The sequence below is a fragment of the Lycorma delicatula genome, chromosome 7, assembly GCF_047948215.1.
Source record: "Lycorma delicatula isolate Av1 chromosome 7, ASM4794821v1, whole genome shotgun sequence".
In the NCBI taxonomy this organism is placed as follows: Eukaryota; Metazoa; Arthropoda; class Insecta; order Hemiptera; family Fulgoridae; genus Lycorma; species Lycorma delicatula.
Window position 1 is genome coordinate 106489037 of NC_134461.1, and position 25995 is coordinate 106515031.

The window sequence follows — 25995 nt, forward strand, 5'->3', positions numbered from 1 at the left end:
TCATGGTTAAGCAAAGATTTAGAAATCAACTCGTTGACTGCAAAACTTATCCTGGAGCAGACATTGATAGCGACCATAATTTGGTGATAATGAAATGTAGATTGGGGGGTTTAAAAACCTGAAGAAAAGGTGTCAGATGAATCGGTGGAATTTAGAGAAGCTTGAGGAAGAGGAGGTAAAGAAGATTTTTGAGGAGGACATCGCAAGAGGTCTGAATAAAAAAGATAAGGTAGAAAATGTAGAAGAAGAATGGGAGATTGTTAAAAAGGAAATTCTTAAATCAGCAGAAGCAAACTTAGGCGGTATAAAGAGAACTGATAGAAAACCTTGGGTTTCAGACGATATATTGCAGTTGATGGATGAATGTAGAAAATATAAGAATGCTAGTGATGAAGAAAGTAAAAGGAACTATCGTCTATTAAGAAATGCTATAAACAGGAAGTGCAAACTGGCGAAAGAAGAGTGGATTAAAGAAAAGTGTTCAGAAGTGGAAAGAGAAATGAACATTGGTAAAATAGACGGAGCATACAGGAAAGTTAAGGAAAATTTTGGGGCACATAAATTAAAATCTAATAATGTGTTAAACAAAGATGGTACACCAGTATATAATACGAAAGGTAAAGTTGATAGATGGGTGGAATATATTGAAGAGTTATACGGAGGAAATGAATTAGAAAATGATGTTATAGTGGAAGAAGAGGAAGTTGAGGAGGATGAAATGGGAGAAACAATACTGAGATCTGAATTTAAGAGAGCATTAAAAGATTTAAATGGCAGAAAGGCTCCTGGAATAGACGGGATACCTGTAGAATTACTGCGCGGTGCAGGTGAGGAAGCGATTGATAGATTATACAAACTGGTGTGTAATATATATGAAAAAGGGGAATTTCCGTCAGACTTCAAAAAAAGTGTTATAGTCATGATACCAAAGAAAGCAGGGGCAGATAAATGTGAAGAATACAGAACATTTAGTTTAACTACTCATGCATCAAAAATCTTAACTAGAATTCTATACCGAAGAATTGAGAGGAGAGTGGAAGAAGTGTTAGAAAAAGACCAATTTGGTTTCAGGAAAAGTATAGGGACAAGGGAAGCAATTTTAGGCCTCAGATTAATAGTAGAAGGAAGATTAAAGAAAAACAAACCAACATACTTGACGTTTATAGACCTAGAAAAGGCATTCGATAACGTAGACTGGAATAAAATGTTCAGCATTTTAAAAAAAATTAGAGTTCAAATACAGAGATAGAAGAACAATTGCTAACATGTACAGGAACCAAACAGCAACAGTATTAATTGAAGAACATAAGAAAGAAGCCGTAATAAGAAAGGGAGTCCAACAAGGATGTTCCCTATCTCCGTTACTTTTTAATCTTTACATGGAACTAGCAGTTAATGATGTTAAAGAACAATTTAGATTCGGAGTAACAGTACAAGGTGAAAAGATAAAGATGGTATGATTTGCTGATGATATAGTAATTCTAGCCGAGAGTAAAAAGGACTTAGAAGAAACAATGAATGGTATAGATGAAGTCCTACGCAAGAACTATCGCATGAAAATAAACAAGAACAAAACAAAAGTAATGAAATGTAGTAGAAATAACAAAGATGGACCACTGAATGTGAAAATAGGAGGAGAAAAGATTATGGAGATAGAAGAATTTTGTTATTTGGGAAGTAGGATTACTAAAGATGGACGAAGCAGGAGCGATATGAAATGCCGAATAGCACAAGCTAAACGAGCCTTCAGTAAGAAATATAATTTGTTTACATCAAAAATTAATTTAAATGTCAGGAAAAGATTTTTGAAAGTGTATGTTTGGAGTGTCGCTTTATATGGAAGTGAAACTTGGACAATCGGAGTATCTGAGAAGAAAAGATTAGAAGCTTTTGAAATGTGGTGCTATAGGAGAATGTTAAAAATCAGATGGGTGGATAAAGTGACAAATGAAGAGGTATTGCGGCAAATAGATGAAGAAAGAAGCATTTGGAAAAATATAGTTAAAAGAAGAGACAGACTTATAGGCCACATACTAAGGCATCCTGGAATAGTCGCTTTAATATTGGAAGGACAGGTAGAAGGAAAAAATTGTGTAGGCAGGCCACGTTTGGAATATGTAAAAAAAATTGTTAGAGATGTAGGATGTAGAGGGTATACTGAAATGAAACGACTAGCACTAGATAGGGAATCTTGGAGAGCTGCATCAAACCAGTCAAATGACTGAATACAAAAAAAAAACCAGTAAAATAATAATAATAATTTATTTCCATAATAAAATAGTATGGAAAAAACAAAACTATGCAATAATAAATATAGAGTAAAAGAAGATAAAGAAAAATTGTAAAAATTTATTTTTCTGCAAAAAATTGGTTATTTTGCTTTGTTTCAAACATTTCATGTTGTAATACAGTTTTTGAAGGTCTTTTCTAAATCAAAACAAACACTCTTTGTTTCTTCATTAGCAATTTCTATAAAATTGAGAAACTGGCAAACGGTTTTCATTGCTGCTAAAACTTCTGGAAAATTTGGCAGGTTGATCTCTTCATTGTTGTTGCTATTGTTACCATTGTTGTCATTACCCTCTCTATTTCTGTTAGTACTGAAGCCACTACATCTTCATCTGTTACATTTTCATGTGTTTCTAAATCTTTGTCAACTTCTTGATAATCTTCAAACAATGCATTTGACAACAATTGGTTTTGTAGACTATTGCCCCATTCCACTAAAGATTCTTCTTCGCATGTGGCGTCAGTAACTTCGCCAGCCTGTGGTAATTATCCTGCAGGTTGAAAGCAATTATTTACAGTCAGCACTGAAACCTCATTCCATGATCTTTCTAAGATAATTATAGCATCCAGAATAGTTATTTGTGTTTCCTTTTTTTGATCTAAATCCTTATCATTTTTAAAATTAAATGTTTTTTGTAGTGGACTTTACCAACTTGATCATGCTTTGATCTAAGGGCTGTAAGACTGCTGTTGTTTTCAGTGGCAAGAACACTAACTTTATACACAAAAGATTTTTGATGTTTGGATGAGCTGGAGAGTTGTCAATGAGCAGCAATATTTTGTCTTTTCGATCATTAATTCACAGTCCCATTTTTGTAACAAAGACATAAAGGTATCACTTGTCATCCAAACTTTGTTACTTTTGTACATAACAGGAAGCGATTTCAAATTTTTAAAACATTGGGGTTCACACTTTTCCCTATAACCAGAAGTTTTTTTTTTGTCAGTTCCAGTCATATTTGTAGCAATTAGCACTGTTAGTCTTTCTTTTGGTAATTTTCCCCCCAAACAAGTTTCGCCTTTAAGCCAAGGGTTTTTTCTGGCATCAGTTTAAAAAAAAAGACTGGATTCCCCAGCATATTATAGATTTTTTTTCATCTGAATAGCCCTCTTTTTAATTTGGCCAAATGGTTTCTAGCCATTTTTCTGACACACCAGTTGGAACTGCTGTAACCTCGTCGCTTATTCTCCCTGACACAATATTGTGACGCTAATGAAACCATAGTCCAAGCTGAAGATATTTCACGTGGTTTACTGAATTTTTCAGAAAAATCATTCGCCGTTGTTTGCAATATAGGGCCGCTAATAGGGATATCACTAGCCCTCTGGTATTTAAACCATTTTAACAGCATTTGGTCTACATCATTATGTTGACTAGGAAATCAAAACTTTTTGATTTCATAGAATTTGTTTCAAAATTTTCTTAATTTTTTCACCGTTCTTCCATGTCACTGATATTGTCAAATGACCTACGCCTAATTCTTGGGCAATGTCCTTATTAGTTTTACAATTCTCTAACTCCCAGATAATGTGCACCTTTTCCTCTATCGTGAATATTTTTTGCGAAGCCATAATTAAATCACTATTAAATGAATTATACAAGATACACAAAATAAAATTCTATATCCGCATGATATGTTACGCTCACAGCAAAAGATCAGTAACAACTGAATGTGGCCGCTTCAGTTTACAATAATCTGGTTGGTACAGGAAGAAGATAAAAAAAACAAGAGCTATAGTATTTATGCAGGTAAAAAGAAAATGGTGACTCATTTTAACTGTCAACACTTCCATCTGTCATAAGTAATAAAATGTTGCATTACAGTAGAAAAAATAAGTCATAATAACTGATATGTCACTACAACCGCTGATGTAATTATGAACAATATACATGCAATATTTATGTATTAAAAGCATACCAAACTAACCAAGAGACAAGTTTTTGGTCACTATATCTGATATGTCATTATATCCAATGTCACTATAAATGCCACTTACTGTTTATATAAATTCTGTTAAATAAACCACCTAGTACAGAATATTGACATAAGATATATCTTACCTTAATTTTTCATGAAAGTACTTTCTCAGGATCCCGCATCCTCAGTCATGAATGAAATAATTACATTTTTTTTTTTTTTTTGTCTTCAGTCATTTGACTGGTTTGATGCAGCTCTCCAAGATTCCCTATCTAGTGCTAGTCGTTTCATTTCAGTATACCCTCTACATCCTACATCCCCAACAATTTGTTTTACATACTCCAAACGTGGCCTGCCTACACAATTTTTCCCTTCTATCTGTCCTTCCAATATTAAAGCGACTATTCCAGGATGCCTTAGTATGTGGCCTATAAGTCTGTCTCTTCTTTTAACTATATTTTTCCAAATGCTTCTTTCTTCATCTATTTGCCGCAATACCTCTTCATTTGTCACTTTATCCACCCATCTGATTTTTAACATTCTCCTATAGCACCACATTTCAAAAGCTTCTAATCTTTTCTTCTCAGATACTCCGATTGTCCAAGTTTCACTTCCATATAAAGCGACACTCCAAACATACACTTTCAAAAATCTTTTCCTGAGATTTAAATTAATTTTTGATGTAAACAAATTATATTTCTTACTGAAGGCTCGTTTAGCTTGTGCTATCCGGCATTTTATATAATTACATTATTGCACAATAAAAGATAAAAACAATAAATACCCAATTGTCATTATTTTAGTATTTTTATATTTATTATGCAATTACAGAATTATTTCAGTTATGACTGACGATGCTGGATCCTGAAAGTACTTTCATGAAAAATTAAGATAAAATATTTCTTATCTCAATATTCTGTATTAGGTGGTTTATTTAATAGATATATATATATATATATATTGTGCACTAACAGAGATATTTAGTAATGTGCAGCTGGCAGCATTGTGTTCTGCATAACCTCTGTAACCACATATTCTTGGATTGTTGATATCTCGTTTAGTTTTTGTATTATTGTTATTTGAGTGCAATGTGTTTTTTAAGTGTCAGTAGGGATTTCCGAATATATAATTTTTTGATGTTTGAACTTTTGTCTTCATATCATAGTTGTAAACCTAGGTTTTGTCTCCCATTATAATCCTTTGCATGAATGTTTAATTGTCATCGGCTTGTTCAAGAAGTTGCCGACATACATCCACTCGATGTTCTTTCTGCTGTTTGGTCATCAGACTAGGAACAAACTTTGCCGCAACTCATGCAGTACAATTTTTCAGTCAAAATGTCATGACATGATTCATTCAATATGCTAACATCTTCTGCAAGTTCTTTGACAGTCAATTGACAATTTGCATGCACCAGTTCATTGATTTTCTGAACGCGGATGTCATCAGTTGAAGTTGAAGGCCTTCCTGGTCGAGGGTCATCTTTGATTGACTGATGATCACTTTTAAATCATGAAAACCAATTATTACATTGCGTATGACCCAGAGCATCATCTCTGTAAGCTTGTTTCAATAGATAAAATGTTTCTGTGAAAGTTTCCACAGTCTCACATAAAATTTTACATTGTATTGTTGCTCCCGAAAATTGCTATTAACATGTTAACACTTTACACTCAAATAACAATAACACTAAAACTAAACGAGATATCAATAATTCAAGAACATGTGGTTACAGAGGAGGTTATGTGGAACACAATGCTGCCAACCACACATCACTAAATATCTCCGTTTTCACATAATTAAAAATGTTTGGCTATTTTCTGAACAGACCTCTTATATATATATATATTTATTTATTTTAATATACTTCAGGAAAGGGTGTTGATTTTCTTATTGTAGAAAATATATAAAGGTAATACAGAAATTTTACTTTTTACTGATTTGATATGCTAAATTTATATTTATTTTTTTAATAAAAAATAAATATAAATTTCAGATGCAATTGATTTATTTATTGATTTATTTCAGATGCAAGTGATTTAAGAGAACCAGAAAAGGTACGGGCTTCTCAAGAAAAGGCATTACAAGCTTTACAGCATTATACATTGGCACATTATCCAGATATTCCATCAAAATTTGGAGAATTGTTATTAAGAATACCAGATCTCCAACGTACATGTCAGGTAACTAAAAAAAAATAATAGCATTTTATTCATGGTTATAAATTATCATCATCCATCATGGATTAGTCTCATTGACCAGTTCCGTCATCCATCACTTTCTTGGGTATCTTATATACCTTCTTTCCCCAGGTTTGTACCTCCTTACTTGAGAAGGAAGTCTACAAAGCAGCATATGCATCAAATGGTCACTCCGTCTTTTACGATATTCCTTTAATGTACCCAGTAATAGTGGCATCACACTTAGCTGTCTTCTTATCTCCTCATTCCTTATTTGGCCTACTTGAGTACATCCTTTGACTGCTCTTATAAACCTTATCTCAGCAGCCTGAATACGTGACTCATCCCAACTCCACAAAACCCACACTTCATTACCATAAGAATAGGCACAGGGCCATTATTTTGTAGAATCTTAACTGAGTCTATTGTCTGGCCTGTTTCCCTAACATCCTGTGTATTAAACCACACACTCCCCCAAATTGGCTCAGCTTCTTATCGACATCTGTGTTTCTGTTGTGTGATAGATCACAACCAAGATAATTAAAAACTGATATCGTTCCAAGATTATTTTTGAGCATATTGGCCATTTACCTTTAAAAGCCATAATCTTTGATTTTGCAGGCGAGATTTTCATACCCAATTGCTTACTTGTTTGATTTAGGATATAAATTGCAAGTTGTAATTTATCCTCACTATCAAAAATAATTACGGTGGCATCTACATACAATAAAGTCAGTACAATCACAAAGCCTAATGTCCGAGTCAACCTGATGTTTCCAAGTCTTTAAGATTTTATCCACATACATACTAAAGTGTCAGAGACATTGGGCAACCTTCACACTCCCTTATTGATCTTTAATTTTCCTGTTATTTTATTTCCACTGTAAGAAATCACTATGGTTGTATCAACATATATTCTAGCAATAGCCGCTACAAGATATCTCTGATATCCATTTCTAAGCATTATATCCCATACCATGAGCCTCTGAATGTTATCAAAAGCTTTTTTCCAGCCTATAAAAGCCATGTGAGTTTCATAATTATACTCATACTGCTTTTCTATAATGTGGGATAAAACAAAAACTGCACTTACACACAATCGACCTTGGCAAAAACCCCTTTTGCTCTTCTCCAATCAAATAATCTGTTACTGCTCGCAAGCACTGATTAAAAATAAAGGGATAATATTTATAAGCAGCATTAAGAAGACTGATCGCTCAGTAATTTCCTGGCTCTAATTTTAGTACTTTCTTATAAATAGATATTACGTTTGAAGAAGCCCAGGCTTGTGGCATTCGGTGTATCTTCCAACACATGTTGTAAAGGTGTAATAACCTCAAATGAAAGAACAAGCCACTATATTTTATAATTTCAGTATTTACACCATCTAAACCTGTTGCTTTCCAATTTTTTAGACTCTTAATGGCTTGTAAGCTCATCTGTGATGATATCATCGACATGACAGTCGGAACAGTCAACAAATTCAGAATTAGGGGAAACTTCATCATACCATAGACCCACATAATGCTTTATCAACTCCTCCTCTGACACACAATATATTTGCACACGTTCTCTTTGTGTTTGTCCCATTGACCTGAAAAATCTATAAGCTAGCTCTTGCCTGCCATACAGATCATCCTCAACGTTAGCAATTAATCTTTTCCAAGAAGTTTGATGAGCCTGCCTACCACCGAGTTTAACATAATTTCTTACTCTTTTATAGTCATTCCTATTCTGTTGCGTGGGATTAATCAGTCATTTAATATAAGCCTTTTGTTTCCTAGAAATAGCATCTTAATTTCATCATTCCACTCCTGTAAACTTTTCTTTTTGTTTTGTCGCTTATAACCTCCAAGAGCTTAATGGGCAGCTTGTTTTAAAGACTTCTCTACATTTTCCCATTCTCTATCTCTATCTTCTTCAGTAGAGACACTTATCTATCTATTAAGATACAAACATTTCACACCTCCATCACGCAAAAAAGATACTTTGAAAGTTTCTCCTTCACTACTACTGTTTTTCTGTGCAGCAAAACCCGATGGATGATACCATCAGGCATACAAGTCAGTCTTCCCTAATACTAAAAAATGATCTGAATTCGTGTCAAAACTTTGAAAACCCTTACATCACAAAACTGTTTTGCCAAAACTCCGCACGGGATAAGGTATTATATTTCATGTTTTATTTGTTTTTTATTGGAGACCTTTGTACTGATAGTATCTCATTATACATGAATAAAAATTGTGTTTTATTGATTTAATCATTGAAGTTATTTATTAGTCAAATTGTTTGATTAGTCAGTTATGCTGTATTAAGAACAGATATAGAATGCTAGTTATCAGATCATGAAAGCCCAGATAAACAGTTTTTTTTTTCAGTTATTGGTCATATTTGATTAAGGGTAGAGGAGCAAGAACATAAATATTAATTTTTAATATTGAATATGACGTAAAATCTACTTAAAATTTTCTTCATTTAGCATTAATACTTTTTCTAATAGTAGAGTTTCTGATTTGCTCCACCAAACATATTGATTCTAGTCCACAGATTTTGGCTAAACAATCAATTTTGTAAATGTGGCACCTACAACAATATTAATTGGATTTAGACAATTCTCAAGTTTTTAATTTTTTATTGTCTATGTTTGAAGCATTGCTGATATCAAATATTTTTGATAATTTCATAACTATTTCATTCTTTTTTAACATAGGTATTAATTGTAATTTAATATGTACAGATAGAGCTTAGTTTTGCTTACTGATAATATAAACAAGGGTACTTTTTTATTTACAATTTTTTTGTTAGTAAGTAAAAAAGTTAAAAGTAAATTATAAAAAATGAGTTTTTACATGAGCTATGCAGATACTATATAATACTTTTATGTTCATTCAGTACTTTTTCATATGATAATTTATTATATTTTCATTTTACCATATATTAACTCATTGATTTTAGTTCTGTTAATATAATAATACCTACTTCAAGATCATAGGTGGTGTATTAAGTAAAAATTTAATTCTAAAGTTGTATACAGTTTTCAGGATATTAATTTGTACCAGAATTATAAACTTGGCTGACAATTATTATCTTTAGATATATTATTATAGAGCCTCAGATAGAACAAAACCTGTTGCCAACTTTAATTGTGTTTACAATCAGTTGAGATATTTTAAATTTAAAAATAAAATAAAAAAATGTTAAAACTTGTGAAAGGACAGATAAGTATATCTACTGAGATTAAGTAGCATCATCTTGTTAATAAAAGATTGAACAACTATTTGCTGTTCTACCCAGCCACAACTATGTTCTGGCTGCTTGTTGACCATATTTTTACATAATCTTAATTTTTTTCTTCATACTATTTTCTCCTTCATTTCATGAAGTTTGTATGTAAGTTTCATGTAAATTTTTCCTTCATTACATGAAGATTTTAACAGCAGCAGTTTTTAACGAGTAGGAGTTAAAATCATAGTTTGGTAACAAATAGTTGTGATATCTCTTGAGATGAGAAATTTCAAGCTGTTGTTAATATATAAGTGCCTTAACAATGATGAAGATTAAGCTAAAAAAAGAAGCAGACTGCATTAACTAACAAGAGTGATAAAACATAATTTGATTTTTTAGTGTGGTTTTCGTATTGATCTTAAGTTCTGTTTTACCCTAAATGGTGTTATACAGTTAGAGTTTTTTTTTTTCTTTTATTCTGTGACTTTTATTATACACGTATTTAATTTTTGTAGGTGGGTAAGGAAATGTTATCTATAAAGAATAAGGAAGGAGAGGGGCCTAGCTTTAATCTGTTAATGGAACTCTTACGGGGAGACCACTGATTAGTAATTTGTGCCACTGGTAAGTTACATTAATTATATGTTAAATTGATGATATTTGTAATATAGTTTAGACAAATTGTATTTTGTAAAATAAATCTGTATTATTTTAAGGGTCACTCCCATTAAGTAAAGAGGCAAATGACTGTTGTTTTAATTTAATAAATTTAAATATTTAATGACTTTGGCAAGTCATTAGACTTGCCAATTTTTCAGTATAATGACCAGCTAAAATTAAACGCTTTTTCCATCCTTTCTCTGCACTGCTAACTAAGCAAGCAGTAATGAGTTCTTTGTTTTGAAGTTTGAGCCAGATTTGTGCATTTGTTTTTATTTCTGTTGAAAACTTGACTCCACATGTGACTCTGCAAAATCCAAACAAAAGGCATATGATGGGGCTAGGTCTGGTTTAAAGTGATTGTAAGGGAGCCTCCTACCTGAATTTTTAATAATTTCAGTTGTTGATTACACAGTGTATGAATGAGTATTTTCCTATAAAAGAAACGCCTCTTTTTTCTGTTAACTACATCTATTTTTTCCATATTGTAGGTTTTAGTTTTCAAGTTTACCTTCCAGAATTCACAAAATTGGGCATTTAGCACCACAAAAAATTATTTGCATCACTTTACTGAATGACTATGTCTTAATTTTTTCTGATTGGAGAACTGCTCAATGTTTTGTTGGTTGAATGCAAGCTCATGATAATGGATTCAGGTTTTATCACGTCATCACTGTTCTAAAAATTTTACAAAGCTGTACATCCTTCAGTTATATAGCATAGTTTTTAGTTCTCTGTACACGGTCGGGGTTTTTTATGATTACCAGTAATCTGTTGTGGAACCTATCTTTCATTTATTTTACAGTTGTTCAGTTGGCCGTGATTAATTCAGTCAACTTTATCTATGCCTGTATTAACATTTTCAGCTATTCTTTGCACTGTAACTCACCTGTTCCTTTAAGTAAATTCATTGATATAAGATTGATTCCAGAGCTGTAATTGAAAGTTCAATTGGTTATCTGTTATGTTAGTTATCAGTAACACTTATTGGCTGTTTTTTAACTATTCAATTCACTTTGAAAAATTCCCTCAGTTCATAGATCTTTAATGTACTGTTTGAGCATCTGAAAATAATTTTGTATGGTTTTAATCTTCCGAAGCCAGAATCTTTCTTCAAAAATGCACTTTTCAAAATGACTTGTCAGTTTTGAATGGTTGATAATAGTTTGTGTATTAAAATAGTTTCCCATCAGCAATTTAAAATTATGATAAGGATGCCAGATTATGTTTTGAAATTATCATCCTACATTTTTTTATATTTTTTATTGAGGTGTTTGTGTCTTTACTTATTTGAAAGATCCTTATAATGTTTAGATGTTATGTATACAAGCTGTTATAAAAAGTTTTTCTCATATTCTGCTATTGTTATATTTTTTCTAAACGTCCTTAGATGTAGATTGTTAAAGTTTGTTTATATTACACTTTTACTCTTCTGTACGAGTCATTTCCAAAAAAAATGTCTGTCTTCAGACTTTTATTTAATTATGTTCTTGTAGTAACAATATTTTAATTTGTCCCTCCCTTATCATTCTGTTTTTTTTTTCATTTTATCTTTATATTTATTTTCATTTATATTATCTTTATACATTTTTAACATTTATTTAAAAGTATCTTTTAATCAGAAATATGGAATTTTCTGTATTTTATTTAAAAAATTTATAATTGATTAATTTATGTTGCCAATTAATATTTTATGAATATTATTTCAGGAACTACTATGTGCCTTTTTCTTGCATAAGAGGTATCGTGCATACATGTGTGATTGTGGTTAAAAATAAACAGTGTAACATTAAAGTGAAAGGCCCAGTATAAGCAAGTTATCTATTGATGAACTGACAGTGAAAATTGTGTAGCCCTTTTGATGTACATTATTTAAAACAATCATTATATAATTATATGAGTTAGTTACATGTTGATAAACCCTTGTGAAGAAAGAATTTTAATATATAAAACGCATATTTGGTTCTTTTTGAACCAGAATTGTTATTTAATATAATATATATATATACATATATTTTGTATCAAAAAATTAAATTTTTTCTGTTCTCATCTGATTTTTTTTAAAAATCCAGATTTTTTTTAATTTTCTATTTTGTAGATGATTATTTCCAGTGGATTTACTTCCAGTTTCCTCAATTTTTATGTATATATTTATAAATATATATATATATATATACATATATATATATATATACATTTATATATATATAAAAAGTAATTTAAGTTATAATTGTAAGATTGTTAGTAAAATGTGATTTACAAAATCACAAAAAGTATTATTGTCCTAAATAATAAATTGAGAGTGGTTTGTGTGTGTGTGTGTGTATGTGTGTGTGTGTGTGTGTGTGTGTGTGTGTGTGTGTGTGTGTGTGAGCGTATATAGGCATGAAAATGTATATAAATACATGCTTTCATGCCCATGCACATATTTGTTTACATGTCATGCGAGTTGTTTTCTGATGGTTGACTATTTTGTTACAATAAATTGTTTAGTTAAACAAAAGTATTTAAAATTTTGGTATATTTTATTGTACATTAAGTAATATTTTTATTATTATTATTATCGCTCTGATGCACTGTTCTTGAGTAGCTAAAATTTATTGTGCAGGAATGTTATTGATATTTTGTTTATTTATTCATTTAAATTGTTGAATTAAAATATGAAAGTCGTTAATATTTTTATTTCTCCTTAGTTTTTTAAAGTTTTAATCTACTCTTTGATCAACACTTGCTCTCAGCCAAGTATTATTGAAATATTACTGTTGAGTATGTGTTTTTTCTATTAAAGAGTGATTAACTAAATAAGCAATCTGTTCAATAAACGTTTGTGTACTTGTCCATGAGCTTATTGTCTCTATATACTATTAAAGTATGTTTTAGACTGTATGAACTACATTTAGAAACATTATGCCCAACTTGATGTATGGTAAGATTAATTGAACTCATCAGCAATATGGTATTATATATTTCTTAAAAATAAAGCAGTAACACATGTAAACATAAACCATGAGATGAAATTTTTAATTTACAATACTTATTTACACCTTGATGTTAACAAGCACTGGAGAAATTTGATTTTATTATCTGTTGCAAATTAAGAATAAGAAATTACCTGCAATGTTCTTTTTGATCAAAGAAAAAACATTATAGTCCACATTTGGCTTTATTTTTTCCCTTCCTCATCAAAAAGTAGTGGCATTACCGTTAAATCCTTTTTTGCTACTTACCTGACTTGCATATAAAAATAAAAGATTAAGCATTTGGTTTGTGGTACCCTTAAGTGTTGGTTATGCACTTTACATATGTGTCACCTTATAAGTAAATAGAAGGTTTTTTGAAGTATCATGAAAATAGAAATTATCATTAGATTGCTGCCTAAACTGTTAGTGATTTTATTTAATGTAGTCTGTGAACTATTTTTTTAATAATGATATACAGTTAATGCTATATTTATATCGAATGTAATGTATAACACAAAGAGATTTATGTTTTACTGAGGTTATTTATACTATGGTGAATATTTTGTGATTAATCAATGTGAAATTTCAGCCAAATTGGTTGGAAAATACATAACCTATTTTTTTGTATTTTCCAACCAATTTGGCTGAAATTTTAATTAGCAAAATTAATCACAAAATATTCACCATAGTATAAAGAATCAATCTTCTTTGTCACTTACAAACAAAATAGTGTTTTTTTTTAATAAGATTTTTCAATAGTTAAGAAAATCTAATTCACAGGAAAGCAATTACAAGCGTGATACAATAAGTTGATACTAATATAAGCTGAAATTATTCAATATATGCAGGAACTTATTAAATTAAGATCAAGTACTGCTTTATTCATTAAGAAGAGTGCTTCCTAAATGTTACATAAGCATATTTGAAGTAAATCCATGGGATTTGAAGAATTCTTTAAATTATTGAAATTTTCTCAGTCTTTGTTAATATTTAGACTATTGGTATATACAGGTTAATTTGAATAAGTTATTGCTCGTTATTTTATTTTCTTTGTAATTCAGTCCAGCTGTTCAGTAATGTGCTGGTTGGCTGCATGTCCTGAATAACAGAAGATGCATTAAAAATGTATGATAATAAAGTGTTTGAAAATTGAATGTTTTTATTTTGAAAGATCATCATTTTGTGAGTATGTTACAAAAAACACGGTATATATGTTTGTGTGATTGGTTTTGTCTATATACAAAATCTTAACCAAATTGGTTAGTAAATAACAAAACTCATAATCAACCAAAAAGATTCTCCTGTTCTAGAGATATGTAAAAATACACACTTAAACACAAATGATAATTAGTCTTCCATTAATTTGTAACCCATTAATTACTCAAGGCATGTGTATCTGTGTATCTGTATTTCTTTTATTTGTGAATTTGAGCTGCTTTCAAAAAGCAGCTTTTGTTTTTTTTAAAGATTTTTTGTAGAAAAAAAATAAAATAGATTATAATTATTATATATTATTTACTTTAAGATTATTACAATGTTTGTTATAATTTTCTGTAGTGAAGTAAGGTCCATATTATTATTATTACTATTATTATGATTATTGCTATTATAATTATTAATATTATGAACAATATATTTATATTAATGTAACTCAAACAAGCAATATTACATGCAATCATTTTCTTTTTGAAAAAAAATTGGCTTATGTAGTAAATGTTGTGTTGTAAAAAAGAAATCCTTATACTTTATAGATATATAGTATAAAGTTTCTGCTCTCTTAATGTAAACCTTTTAAAGATAGTATGTATTATTAAAAAAAAAAAAAAAAATTTAAAAATTATAAAAATTTTATAATTGTTTTTTATTGTATAAAATTTTTATTAATTATGTTTCTGTTTTCATCTTTTTAAAAAAAATACAATTATAATTATTAAAATGGTGAAATGGAAACACCAAATATAAAATTTGTCTTCCATGCAAAAATTTCATTGTATCCATCTTTTTCAATTTGAAACTGACTGTTACATCGTGTAGGTAATATTTATAAACTTTGCTTAAGCAATTTTTTTTTATATATAACTGTAATAAAAATCCATTTTGTTGCCAATGTTTTGCTGTTATAGAGTTTTACGTATTTTTATACAAATCAATGTAAAAGTATATTAAATGTTCCAGAAAATAAAGTGATAAAAAAATAAAAATAACTTTTTTATATTATTTTAAATTTAACCACGTAGAAAATTTTTATAAGGATATTTAAAAAGAAACACTTTTAATTATAAGATTATACTAATTTTGCTCGACAGTTTAAAATTGTTGTTAATAATAATAAGACATGTCAACATTATTTTTAGCATTTATCTAAATTTAATAATCATTTTGTCATTATCCATGCTGATCAGTGGTGAAAATTATGTAAAATTATTAACTCTAATTGTGAACTGAAACCAAATCTAAAAAGAAAGTTGACTCTGATATAAATAAAAACAAAACTTAAAATATAAATTTGGTTTTGTTATTTATTAATATTAATCATGTATACTAAAATTCATTTTTGTTATATAAAAAGAAAAAAAATTATAGAAAACAAAAATATGAGGTGAAAAATTTAACTTTATATCAGCAAATTCACTTTAAATCATTTTTGTTTAATTCTCACTCTTTTCCTTACATGAGATTAGCAACCTGGAGTTATCTTCCTTTTTTTGTTCATTGCATTCTCCACGTTTAGTCCAGCACATTCCATAACAAAGACTATCTTGCTTCTCATTATCTCTGTATTTAATCATGTTTTTCTTTGTTGTTCCAAATATTCAATTGCCATGACATTTTGATAAGGTAGGAAACAAAAACTTAACTGGATGATTAATTGTGATGCTGAGAAGTACAAAAAAAGTGTTAATTGTTATTACTTATTATTGCATTTATATTGGCTCTGTTGAAATCCAAATATTTAATTTTCAATGATATTAGTATCATGTATGGTGATTTAACCAAAATCCCCTCACTTTTTTTTATTTCGTGTACTTTGTACATTGTTTTTTATTTATTTATTAAGGTAACATCTTGTTTTAATAAAATTAAAATAAACTCTAAAGAAGATTAATTATATTAAATATTTTTTAAACAATGTAAGTATGAACGTTTTCAATTTTAATCAAATTGAAAAACATTAGTACATTAGAAGTAAGATTGTTTCTGAATTGTACTTATTATTTTAAATTATATTGTTTTGTATTCCAGATGATGTTTATAAAGTATACATACTAAAGGATTGTGCCATTATAATGTACACGTACTAGAAATTGAGATTTATGGGATTGTGAGATAGACATTGCAACTGGCATGTTTTATTATTATTATTTTCTACTGACCTGTAAACCATATATGCATGACTTGTGTACATCCTGATGTTTCAGTCTCTGATAATACATAACTATTGTGATGGGGATAAGTGCATTCTGTACATTATCAATCAGTATGTATGGTTTTCTAATTACAGTGAATTGGAGTTAGGTATTTTAAAATAATTAAATTTCTTCATTATTATATTTCCTTCAAACTCATATTTAATTATACAGAAAAATTTACTGTTACAGATACACATTACATTACTATTTTGTTTAATAATTATTTTATAATAATAAATAATGATTTTATGAGTAATTAATAGTGAGTGTTTAATTTTTATGTATTCGTACATATTTTCTGAGGGATTATAGGCATATCATATCTTGAGGAGAAAATACAGGGAAATATTCTTTCTTCTAAACATCTCCATTGTTCTGTTTCTATTCAATGTATGTCTGTTTTTCCTATGAAAAATATAAACACATATTTTTATTTTGTTCTAAAATTTGAATTATGTTATCATACAAGTAGAGGATACATTACATCATAATTGATAATTTTATTTTTTTTTTTGAGATGCCTTAGTGTATGATTGACTGATTTTTTGAAAGATATGGTAATATTTTCAATATACTGTTCTCCTCGTTTTTAAGCGAGGCTATTGATCAGTATTACATAATTATCACTTATCGTTATATTTAACATAATTTATTATAAATGCATTCTTATTATCAGTTTTATTATATTATGAGCAATATCTTGTTTTATTATCGTTATTGTGATAATAATGACTATCATATTATTACTCGTGCATTATTATTATTATAAAAATTCATTTGTAATTTTTGTGTTGTGTTCGATTATTTTATGCCAGATTTAAAAAAAAAAAACACTTTTGAGCTTAATGATACATTTCACACGTTGCCAATCAAGTGATATTGTATCTTAATGATACATCACATGCACTCTGCGTTTCCACCAATTTAGATTAAATTTTTACCTATGATTCATTAATAGTATGTTAGGAAATATCTACTCAATTTATGTATTTATGACATTGTAATGAAAGTAATTTTTAGATTATTCATTTTTGTTTTTTAATTTGGTTTTTTGAGTCATCTAATTTTTTTTATGATTGTTTTGATTGCTTTTTTGATGTATTAAAATCATTATTTTTCTGCACTTATGAAAATATGCCTTTTTTAAAAGCCACAGTTTATTTATTTATGATAGGCACTGAGTATAATTTTTTTGGCAATTTGTCATATAAATATATTCATGAATATTATTTAGATGATTTAAAACAGGTATTAAATAATTACATAAAATTAAAAGAGTTTAAAGCTTCAAGTATATGTATGATACTAAAAAGTAAATAACAGTTCATTTTTTTTCTATAATCGATTTATATAATATGCTGAAAATTCTCAATATTGAGAGATGGAAAATATACACAAAAATGTATCTCAGGCTCAGAAGAGTTAATATGCAGTGTGCTGCTAGATATTTGTTATTTTCAAACACAAACTTGTTATGTGTGTTTTTTGAACATTTATAACTAAACACACATAATGTTTATTAATGAAAGATATTAAATATTTAAGAAGATATGGAACCATTATTCTCACAGATTATTAATTTAAATAACTTTTTTTAGTATTTAAGAATTATTTTCTTAAAAAAAATTGAATAAAGACTTAGTATGAATTCAATTGTAAAGAATTCAGATATTATGACAATCCCAGTAATATTTTTTGAGTAAAATTATTGTACTTTAAACCGCATATTCAATTTATGATTTTTTGTTTTGTATTTTTGCAAAAATATTATGTATGTATGTGATATAAATGTACTACAGATTATAAAATTACTATCATGTACTTTTTATTTATTATTAATATTATACCTTTTTTATTAAATATTTATCTTATAATTTAACACTACAGTGTAAGCTCCAATATTCAGCTTCTAAGAATGTGTTTCCAAGTATCCAAATTTTCCTGGTATTAGAAGGTATGAGTTGACAAATATATTTAATGAATATTATTTTAAGATATATATTTTTTAAAACTATAAATAAATGAATATATATATATATATAAATACACACACACACACACACACACACACACACACACACACACACACACTCACATTTATTTTACATTATTGGAAATTACATAATTGAAACTAAACTAATAATGGTATTTATTAGTGCTTGAAATCTATATTTGCATTTTAAAATCAGATTTAGAAAGAATCCAATTGTAAAATGATTATAAATCTATAAATGCTTCATCTTTAAATAATGGTGATTATGGATGTGTTTGATGAGAATCCAACAGCACTCCAGTTCAAAAAATGGTAATAACCAGTTTGATTAAGTAGCAGTGATTGGGGTAGATATCCCTACAAAATAACATTGATGTGGATCTTTAATGTATGCTCAGTCTAATGTAACAGAAAAAAATTTCATTCATATGATGTAGTTTTACTGCATTTTTAAAAAATAATTAACAATATTAGTTTATAGCACAATATTCTTTGACTTGAAATTTTGACAGTTACCAATACGATAAACTATTTTTATTTTGTGTGTCTGTTAATTAATGCAACATACTGTAGTATTACTTAGGTGCTTTTCTATTCTAGCTTATTTGCCTAGCATACATAATCTTTTTTTTTTGCCTTTTTATCTGCTCTTAGTTTTTCTAAGGTTAAGTGGAAAAGATTTGGTAAGTTTTTCATCTTGATATCAACCGTAATAGAGGATTAAGAGAGCATATAATTTAACTGAACAGTTACCTACTCGTATTCCTGATGTTTCTTAACTGTGGTGTCTGTACAGTAAGTAGGTTGTTGCTTTTGTCTGTCTCAGAATATTTCCTGAAAAATCAGCATCAATTTAAATGAAATTTTGTAGTTATATTGTTTTTAGATCTCACATTTACAAAAAAGAAAATCTCAAAATCTTATGATATTTTGACATGCTGTAAGGGCAGTGATGTAATTAAAAAAAAAATTCCTTTCAAAATTATAAACATTTCCTTGCAATCAAGTTTTTACAATTTTGTGGATTGAGTTATTTATTTCATTTGAATAATATTAACTTATTAGTTTCAATGAGATTATGTTTGTTATGTAATTTCTTCTAAACAACTAAATAAAAACATTATTGTATAAATTTTGTTTATAGTATTAAATTTTCCCACTCCATTTAATTTTTATCTTCAGAATAACATAAAAATGATGAATATTTAAAAAAAATTCTATGTTCATGAATCAGCAGCTTTTTGGTCCTAACAAAGTAAGTCATTGGGTCTCATCTGTGCTCAGACTGATACTTACTTGATTCCCATTGATATGGAAAGCAATTACAATAAAAAAAATTATCTTGTATAACTTTAAACATAGCACCACAGTTCAGTTTCTGATTGATAACCCAACCCATTAAACCTGCTGTTTGTTAATGTATATTTATATTAACTTTGTTGTGTATGATTTTAAATAAATGTTTTTGTTTATGGTGCTTACTTTTTTAAGCATTCAAATAAAATAAGTGGAGACTACTATATGTTGAGTCAATATGTATGAGTCAATTAATGATTGAATATAGAATATCAAATATTAAGAAAAATCTACTCGATCAGATTTTCCAGAAAACATTTGCATTGGATATTGGAACTTTTACTGAAGTTTGTTAATAAAATTATTCATTACAATAATCATTTCTTGGCCTAATTTTTTTAAAGCCATTTTATCTATGTGAATATTTTTTCTATAAATAATGCTTAGAAATTTTTATAATTTAAACTGTAATCCAACTTTAATTTAATTTCTTGATTAAGTATATTTTATATGTGGATTTTATTAGTGCAATAGGTTAAAGATAACCTTTTTCAATTTTTTTTTAAGAACATAAAAATGTTAGCATAAAATCAACATTGGCCTAAACCACTATGTATATTTACATAAAATAAAATAATCCATAAATGTTTAATGAGGTATATTTACCTGTGAAGTTGGCTTTTAATTGATAAAATTGTACAGTATTTGTAAAAGTATTAATTGCATTATAATTTTTTTTTTAAATTGCATGTAATTTTAATGTTAGCCTTTTAAAATCTACTACTTCAATTATAAACAGGGAGTTATACTTTGCATGTTGTAAAACTTGAGCTTGTTTTTATAATTTCAGCGCTTTTATTTTTGAGAGATAACAGCATGTTTAGGAAAAAAAAGAAGGTTATAACTAACCAGTTATAAACAATTTTTGTACTGACCAGTACAAAAATTGTTTTCCATTAATATGCTATCACTATTCTCTAAAGATTCCTATTAAGCTGATTTTTGTAGGTTAATGGATTTGAGTTGAATAAACATTTAGTCCATGAAATCTTTTTTAGCTTGCAAATGAAATAAATTACCTTGGCCATCTGTTCATCTAGATCACTAAACTTTGTTGACAAATATTCAATGTGAAATCATTTAATAAATTTTACATATAATCTTACTTCTTTTTAAAATGTCAGCAGACAGTCATAATAAGTTTTCAATAAGCTTTCAAAATGCTGCCTTTTTATTTAGGAAGTTTTGTTCTTGCTTTGAAGATTTATAAAAATTTTATGTAGTTAGGTTTTCTGAAATTGGCAGCTTTTAAGTACTTATACAGAGCTATAAAGTTTTTTGTGAGATTATGCAGGTTTAATTTTCACAGCATTTCATTTTAAGGCCAGAAAAACTTTAGTTAGATTAAATTATAATGATAAAATTATGTCATGTAAACTTAAAAGTTTTTTCTTTAATTTTGACCTGCAGTAATATATAAATAAATATTGCTTGTGTGCTAATTTTATAAAAGAATTTTTTAAAAAATAAATATTTTTTGATGTGGAGTTTAGTATGAAGTGAATTTTTAGGCATTATATTTATTAAAAATTCTGTTTATGAATTTAATATATTGAAATTAATATAACATATGCATCGTACATCATTTATGTATGTATTTTTTTTTTGTTTTTTATATATATATATATATATATATCTGTTAATATTCAGCTAAAAGTTATGCATATTATTATTTAATTATTAAATTTAAATATTGGTGATAACTATATTGTGATGAAGTTTTAATATACGTTGATTTTTTAAGGGTTAAAGCTTGGATCATTTTTCTAATTGAATGTCATTTTGTCTGAATGATAAAGCATTCCAAATATTATTAGTAGTGAAATTTTATATAAAAAAAATAAATATATATATATATATATATATATATTTATACACTTATTTCAACTAAGGTTTACCGTATTTATAAATATAAATGTAGTAAATGTTAACTAGTTAAAAAAGATATAGTAAAATAACATTAATATCAAATATCTGTTTATCGTGAAGAGTTGCTTAAAATATTTAATGCTTAGGTAAACTCAACATAATGCTTAAGTAAAGAATCAGAGGTATTATTAGGAATATTTTTGCTCTTAAATAAACTTAAGAGTGAATTAAAAATTTGTTTTTGAATAACTACTTGTTTTATATTTTTTCTTAAAAATACGTTAACCATACTTTTTTGGCTTATTATTAACTTTTAGGTTTACAAGGTATGACAGTTTAATTCTTGTAATTCATGGTTGGAACTGTTAGTAACTATATCATCCTTACCATTCACACTACTTGCATCCATATACTGATTTAAACTAAGTTTCAATTTTTGGAAACCAGTTTGAATATTTTTCAGTAATATTCTTGAGTTTATGCTGATACTTAAGGAATGTTAAAAGTAATTTTTCTTTATCTTTGAGAGCAGCCAGAAATCACAAGGGAAAGGCAGTCAGTTGAGTAAGGAGGACCTAATTGAATAATAGAATTTTTGACTAGGAACTCTTAATTTTTAATTCAAACTGTTCAGCGAATTCATAAAATTTCCAATATTTCAATAGCAAAGTTTTCATACAGAAATTGACACATTTCTTAAAATTTTGATCGTCCAATTTTATGTTAGTTTATTTACAAAAATATATTGTTTTCATAGTAACCAACTAACAGATTGTTCTATCGACTTGATGTTCAAACATACATTAAACAAAATGTTTACAAACATGATCCAATTTACTCAAAATGATTTCAACTAAATCATCTCAAGGGAAACTCTGAGCAGCTCTTCCATGAATTAACTTATCATACCTCACATATGTATTTTTTTTTGTTTTGTTTTGAAAATATTTTCTATCTTCCTGTTAGGAGTTTCTCTACTAAGCAAATACAGAAAGGAAAAAATCAATAACATATCGGAATCATATCCTAGAAATATTAATTAATAAAATAACTTAATTTCATACTCATGAAAGAAGAAGATGGTAAATCTAGATTAAACATGTCTAAAGGTAAATTTTCAATTTCAAAATCATACATTTAATATAAATAAATAATAACAAATTTAGAGCCCCAAATTTGAAAAATTATATTTCATAAAAAATGTAAATAATAAATAAACAATAGTTGAAAATAATGTTATGATGAAAGAAATAGTGCATTAATATAATTTAATAAATTCCAGTTATTTCTCAATTCAAATGTAAAATTTTTTATAGGTAGTTTGAGAAATTGTTATCGGTTAAAAATTTAAGAATGAATAAAAGGATCTTTTATTAAAAAAATGTTTTAAGAAATTAATGTATTCACTTGATGAAGCAGTAAATATTGCAAAAGCTCTTGTGATAAGAAAAAATAACAATAAAAACCAATAAGTATAATTTAATAATTTATGTATGTATATTTGAAAACCAATTTACAGATATGTTTATTTGACACCTTGATGGAATGAAAAAAAAAATTTGGGTATAAGAAAAACGGTTATACCATTCCGTAATTTCATTTTTTTTTTCAAGAATTATGTATTCATAGTCACTCAGTTAATGAGTTATTTAATACCTATTTCATGACAATCTTTGTATCCATTCTCATTTTTAGGGCATAAGAATACTGTCATCCTCCATTTGGTACAGTTTGGTAATTCTGTCAAATTTTTACAAATAGAAATTATTTTCAAAAATAATTCTATTAAATGCAATTATTCGTTATAACATATGTTTCTAACTTAGATTATAGATTTCTTTTGTTAATTAAATTTCCAATTTTGTGGCCGATAAAGTTAATTAGTTTCCACATAGCTGGTTCTCTTTTTAAAGAATTCATATTTGTATTTAGATAAAAATATAAAGTTTTCTGTTTCTGATATTTTATGATAATTACCAGTTGTATATAAATCTTTCAGTGTTGCATTTCTACCATATATATTGCTGAAGTCTACAAGTTTGACATTCAATACATTCCTCTATATTAAATTAAATAAATTATTCCTTTACCAACTTTGTATTTTTTAAAATCTTTTCATATTTCTCAAATATTAAAAAGTGTATTACTTGAAGAGACTATATTAACATATCAAAGCTAATTTGGAAATGAATTTGTGTAAAACATATTGAATATCTGTAGTGAACAACTTATTTTTATAATTACTTGCTCAATATGATTTTTCATAACTTGATGTAATCAGTTTTATATGTTTATTAAACACTTGACTGGAGGAAAGGTATGATTATCCATGCTAGAAAATAAGGACTGGAGTTCATAAAATATAACTTATGAGTAATTCATAAATAAGAATTTTAAATCTGGTAGTCTTTCTTTGCTATGTTTAGTAGATTTACAAGTTTTTCTTTCTTCAAATTACTGATATTAAAAATAATAATTATGACTGTAGATAAATGGCCTTTTATTAACCTCCGGGACTATCATTAGGTATTGCTTCAGAGGTTGAAATGAATGAAATTTTTGTAGCGTGTGAAAATGTCATGCTGACCAGGATTTGAAGCCGGGACCTCTGGATGAAAGGCCAAGATGCTACCATTCACCTTAATGTGATCTAAGGATGACTTGTTTGTTATCAATATTGGCCTAACATTTAATATAGAAAAAAAAATTGCTACATCTATTATATACTGAATTTTCAAATAACATCTTATTGATTATTTCTACTAAGTATTGTACAGACAATACTACATGTATATCACAATTCATACATTGTAGATATTCTAAAATAATTAATTAATTATTTTTAAGCAGTTCAAGAAGGGAAAACATATCTTAGAACTTCTGAAATCAAAATTTTTATAACTCATTATTCAATATAATCTATGAATTTTATTTATATTAATTAATTTTTAGTTTAAACATTTTAATGTAATGGTAAAAATAAGTTTAAAAATTAAAGTTATATTCAATCTTACTGAAATGAAACGACTAGCACTAGATAGGGAATCTTGGAGAGCTGCATCAAACCAGTCAAATGACTGAAGACAAAAAAAAAAAAAAAAAAAAAATTCAATCTTATTAGAGAAGTGATAAATATTATATAAAACATTAACTATATTCAGACCTTTTTTTTGTACTACTTTAAGTATAATATTTTTTATGTATTTTTTTCATTATTTGATTATATTAACAGACTTGCCCAATTCTTCAACAATTAGAATCAAACCAGTACTGTCATGTTTAAAGAAAACACACATATAATATATAATGTTAAATTATATAATTAATAATTAAAGAACCCATTTACCTCAAAAAATAAAATAATTATATAATTATACTGAATTTTTGCATATAGCTATATAAAATTATGCAATCCTCAGATTTTTTCATTTGATGTTATTAATTTCTTCAAACTACTTTAGTACTACATCGTACAGCTAGTGGGATCTTGAACATCTGTTACAGTAAATTAATTTTTTACAATTAAAGAAAAAATAACAATATCAATTAACACTTTCCATAATTCATGAAGCTATTCATTGTTGTATAAAAAAATAAAATGTATTATTGTAGCACTTGCTAATTATTATTAAAAAATAAACAGGACAATTTCACCCTGATTTCAGATATTATTGGTGTTTATTCATATTAATGTATTTTTTTCTTAGGTAAGGGTGGATCAACATTAAGAAAACACTAATATACTCGAGATTTGAGAGAACCTGTTTCCTCATAAACTAGCAAGTACTATGATTACAAGAATTGTTAGAATATATAGCAAATACATGTGCAAGTCTCATAATAGCAAAAATACGTTCTTTTAGGAGAGGATCTTCTTTTTATAATTTACATGTTATATATTCCTAAAAATATGCTGTATACAAATAGTTTTTTTTTAAAATTATAAGTAATGTTATAAATCTGTACGATTTTAGATGACTGATACACTTTTGTTGTACTATACAAAAAATTTAATTTACAATTTATTTTAATAAAATATATGGTTTTATATATATATATATAAAAGCAATCTTAAGTATTATGTATAATTATATAAAATAGTATATATATTTATGAACCTTCATGCGCTTACCT

General features: G+C 27.5%; 1 protein-coding gene across 8 annotated transcripts in view; it reads left to right on the forward strand.

Annotated features, from left to right (window-relative positions):
- Positions 1-25995, forward strand: part of Hr39 (Nuclear hormone receptor FTZ-F1 beta) — a 438812-nt gene extending 412817 nt beyond the window's left edge. For 3 of the 8 annotated variants that reach the window (XM_075372172.1, XM_075372169.1, XM_075372173.1), the window contains 3 exons: positions 6237-6391; positions 10129-10237; positions 11983-12262. In XM_075372172.1, coding sequence (XP_075228287.1) covers positions 6237-6391; positions 10129-10218 — 245 coding nt within the window. In that variant the 3' untranslated portion in view covers positions 10219-10237; positions 11983-12262. Of the gene's footprint in view, positions 1-6236; positions 6392-10128; positions 10238-11982; positions 12266-16476; positions 18594-22827; positions 22971-25568 lie in introns of those variants that run through there. The other 5 variants (XR_012757271.1, XR_012757270.1, XM_075372171.1 and 2 more) reach the window with 5 other exon arrangements.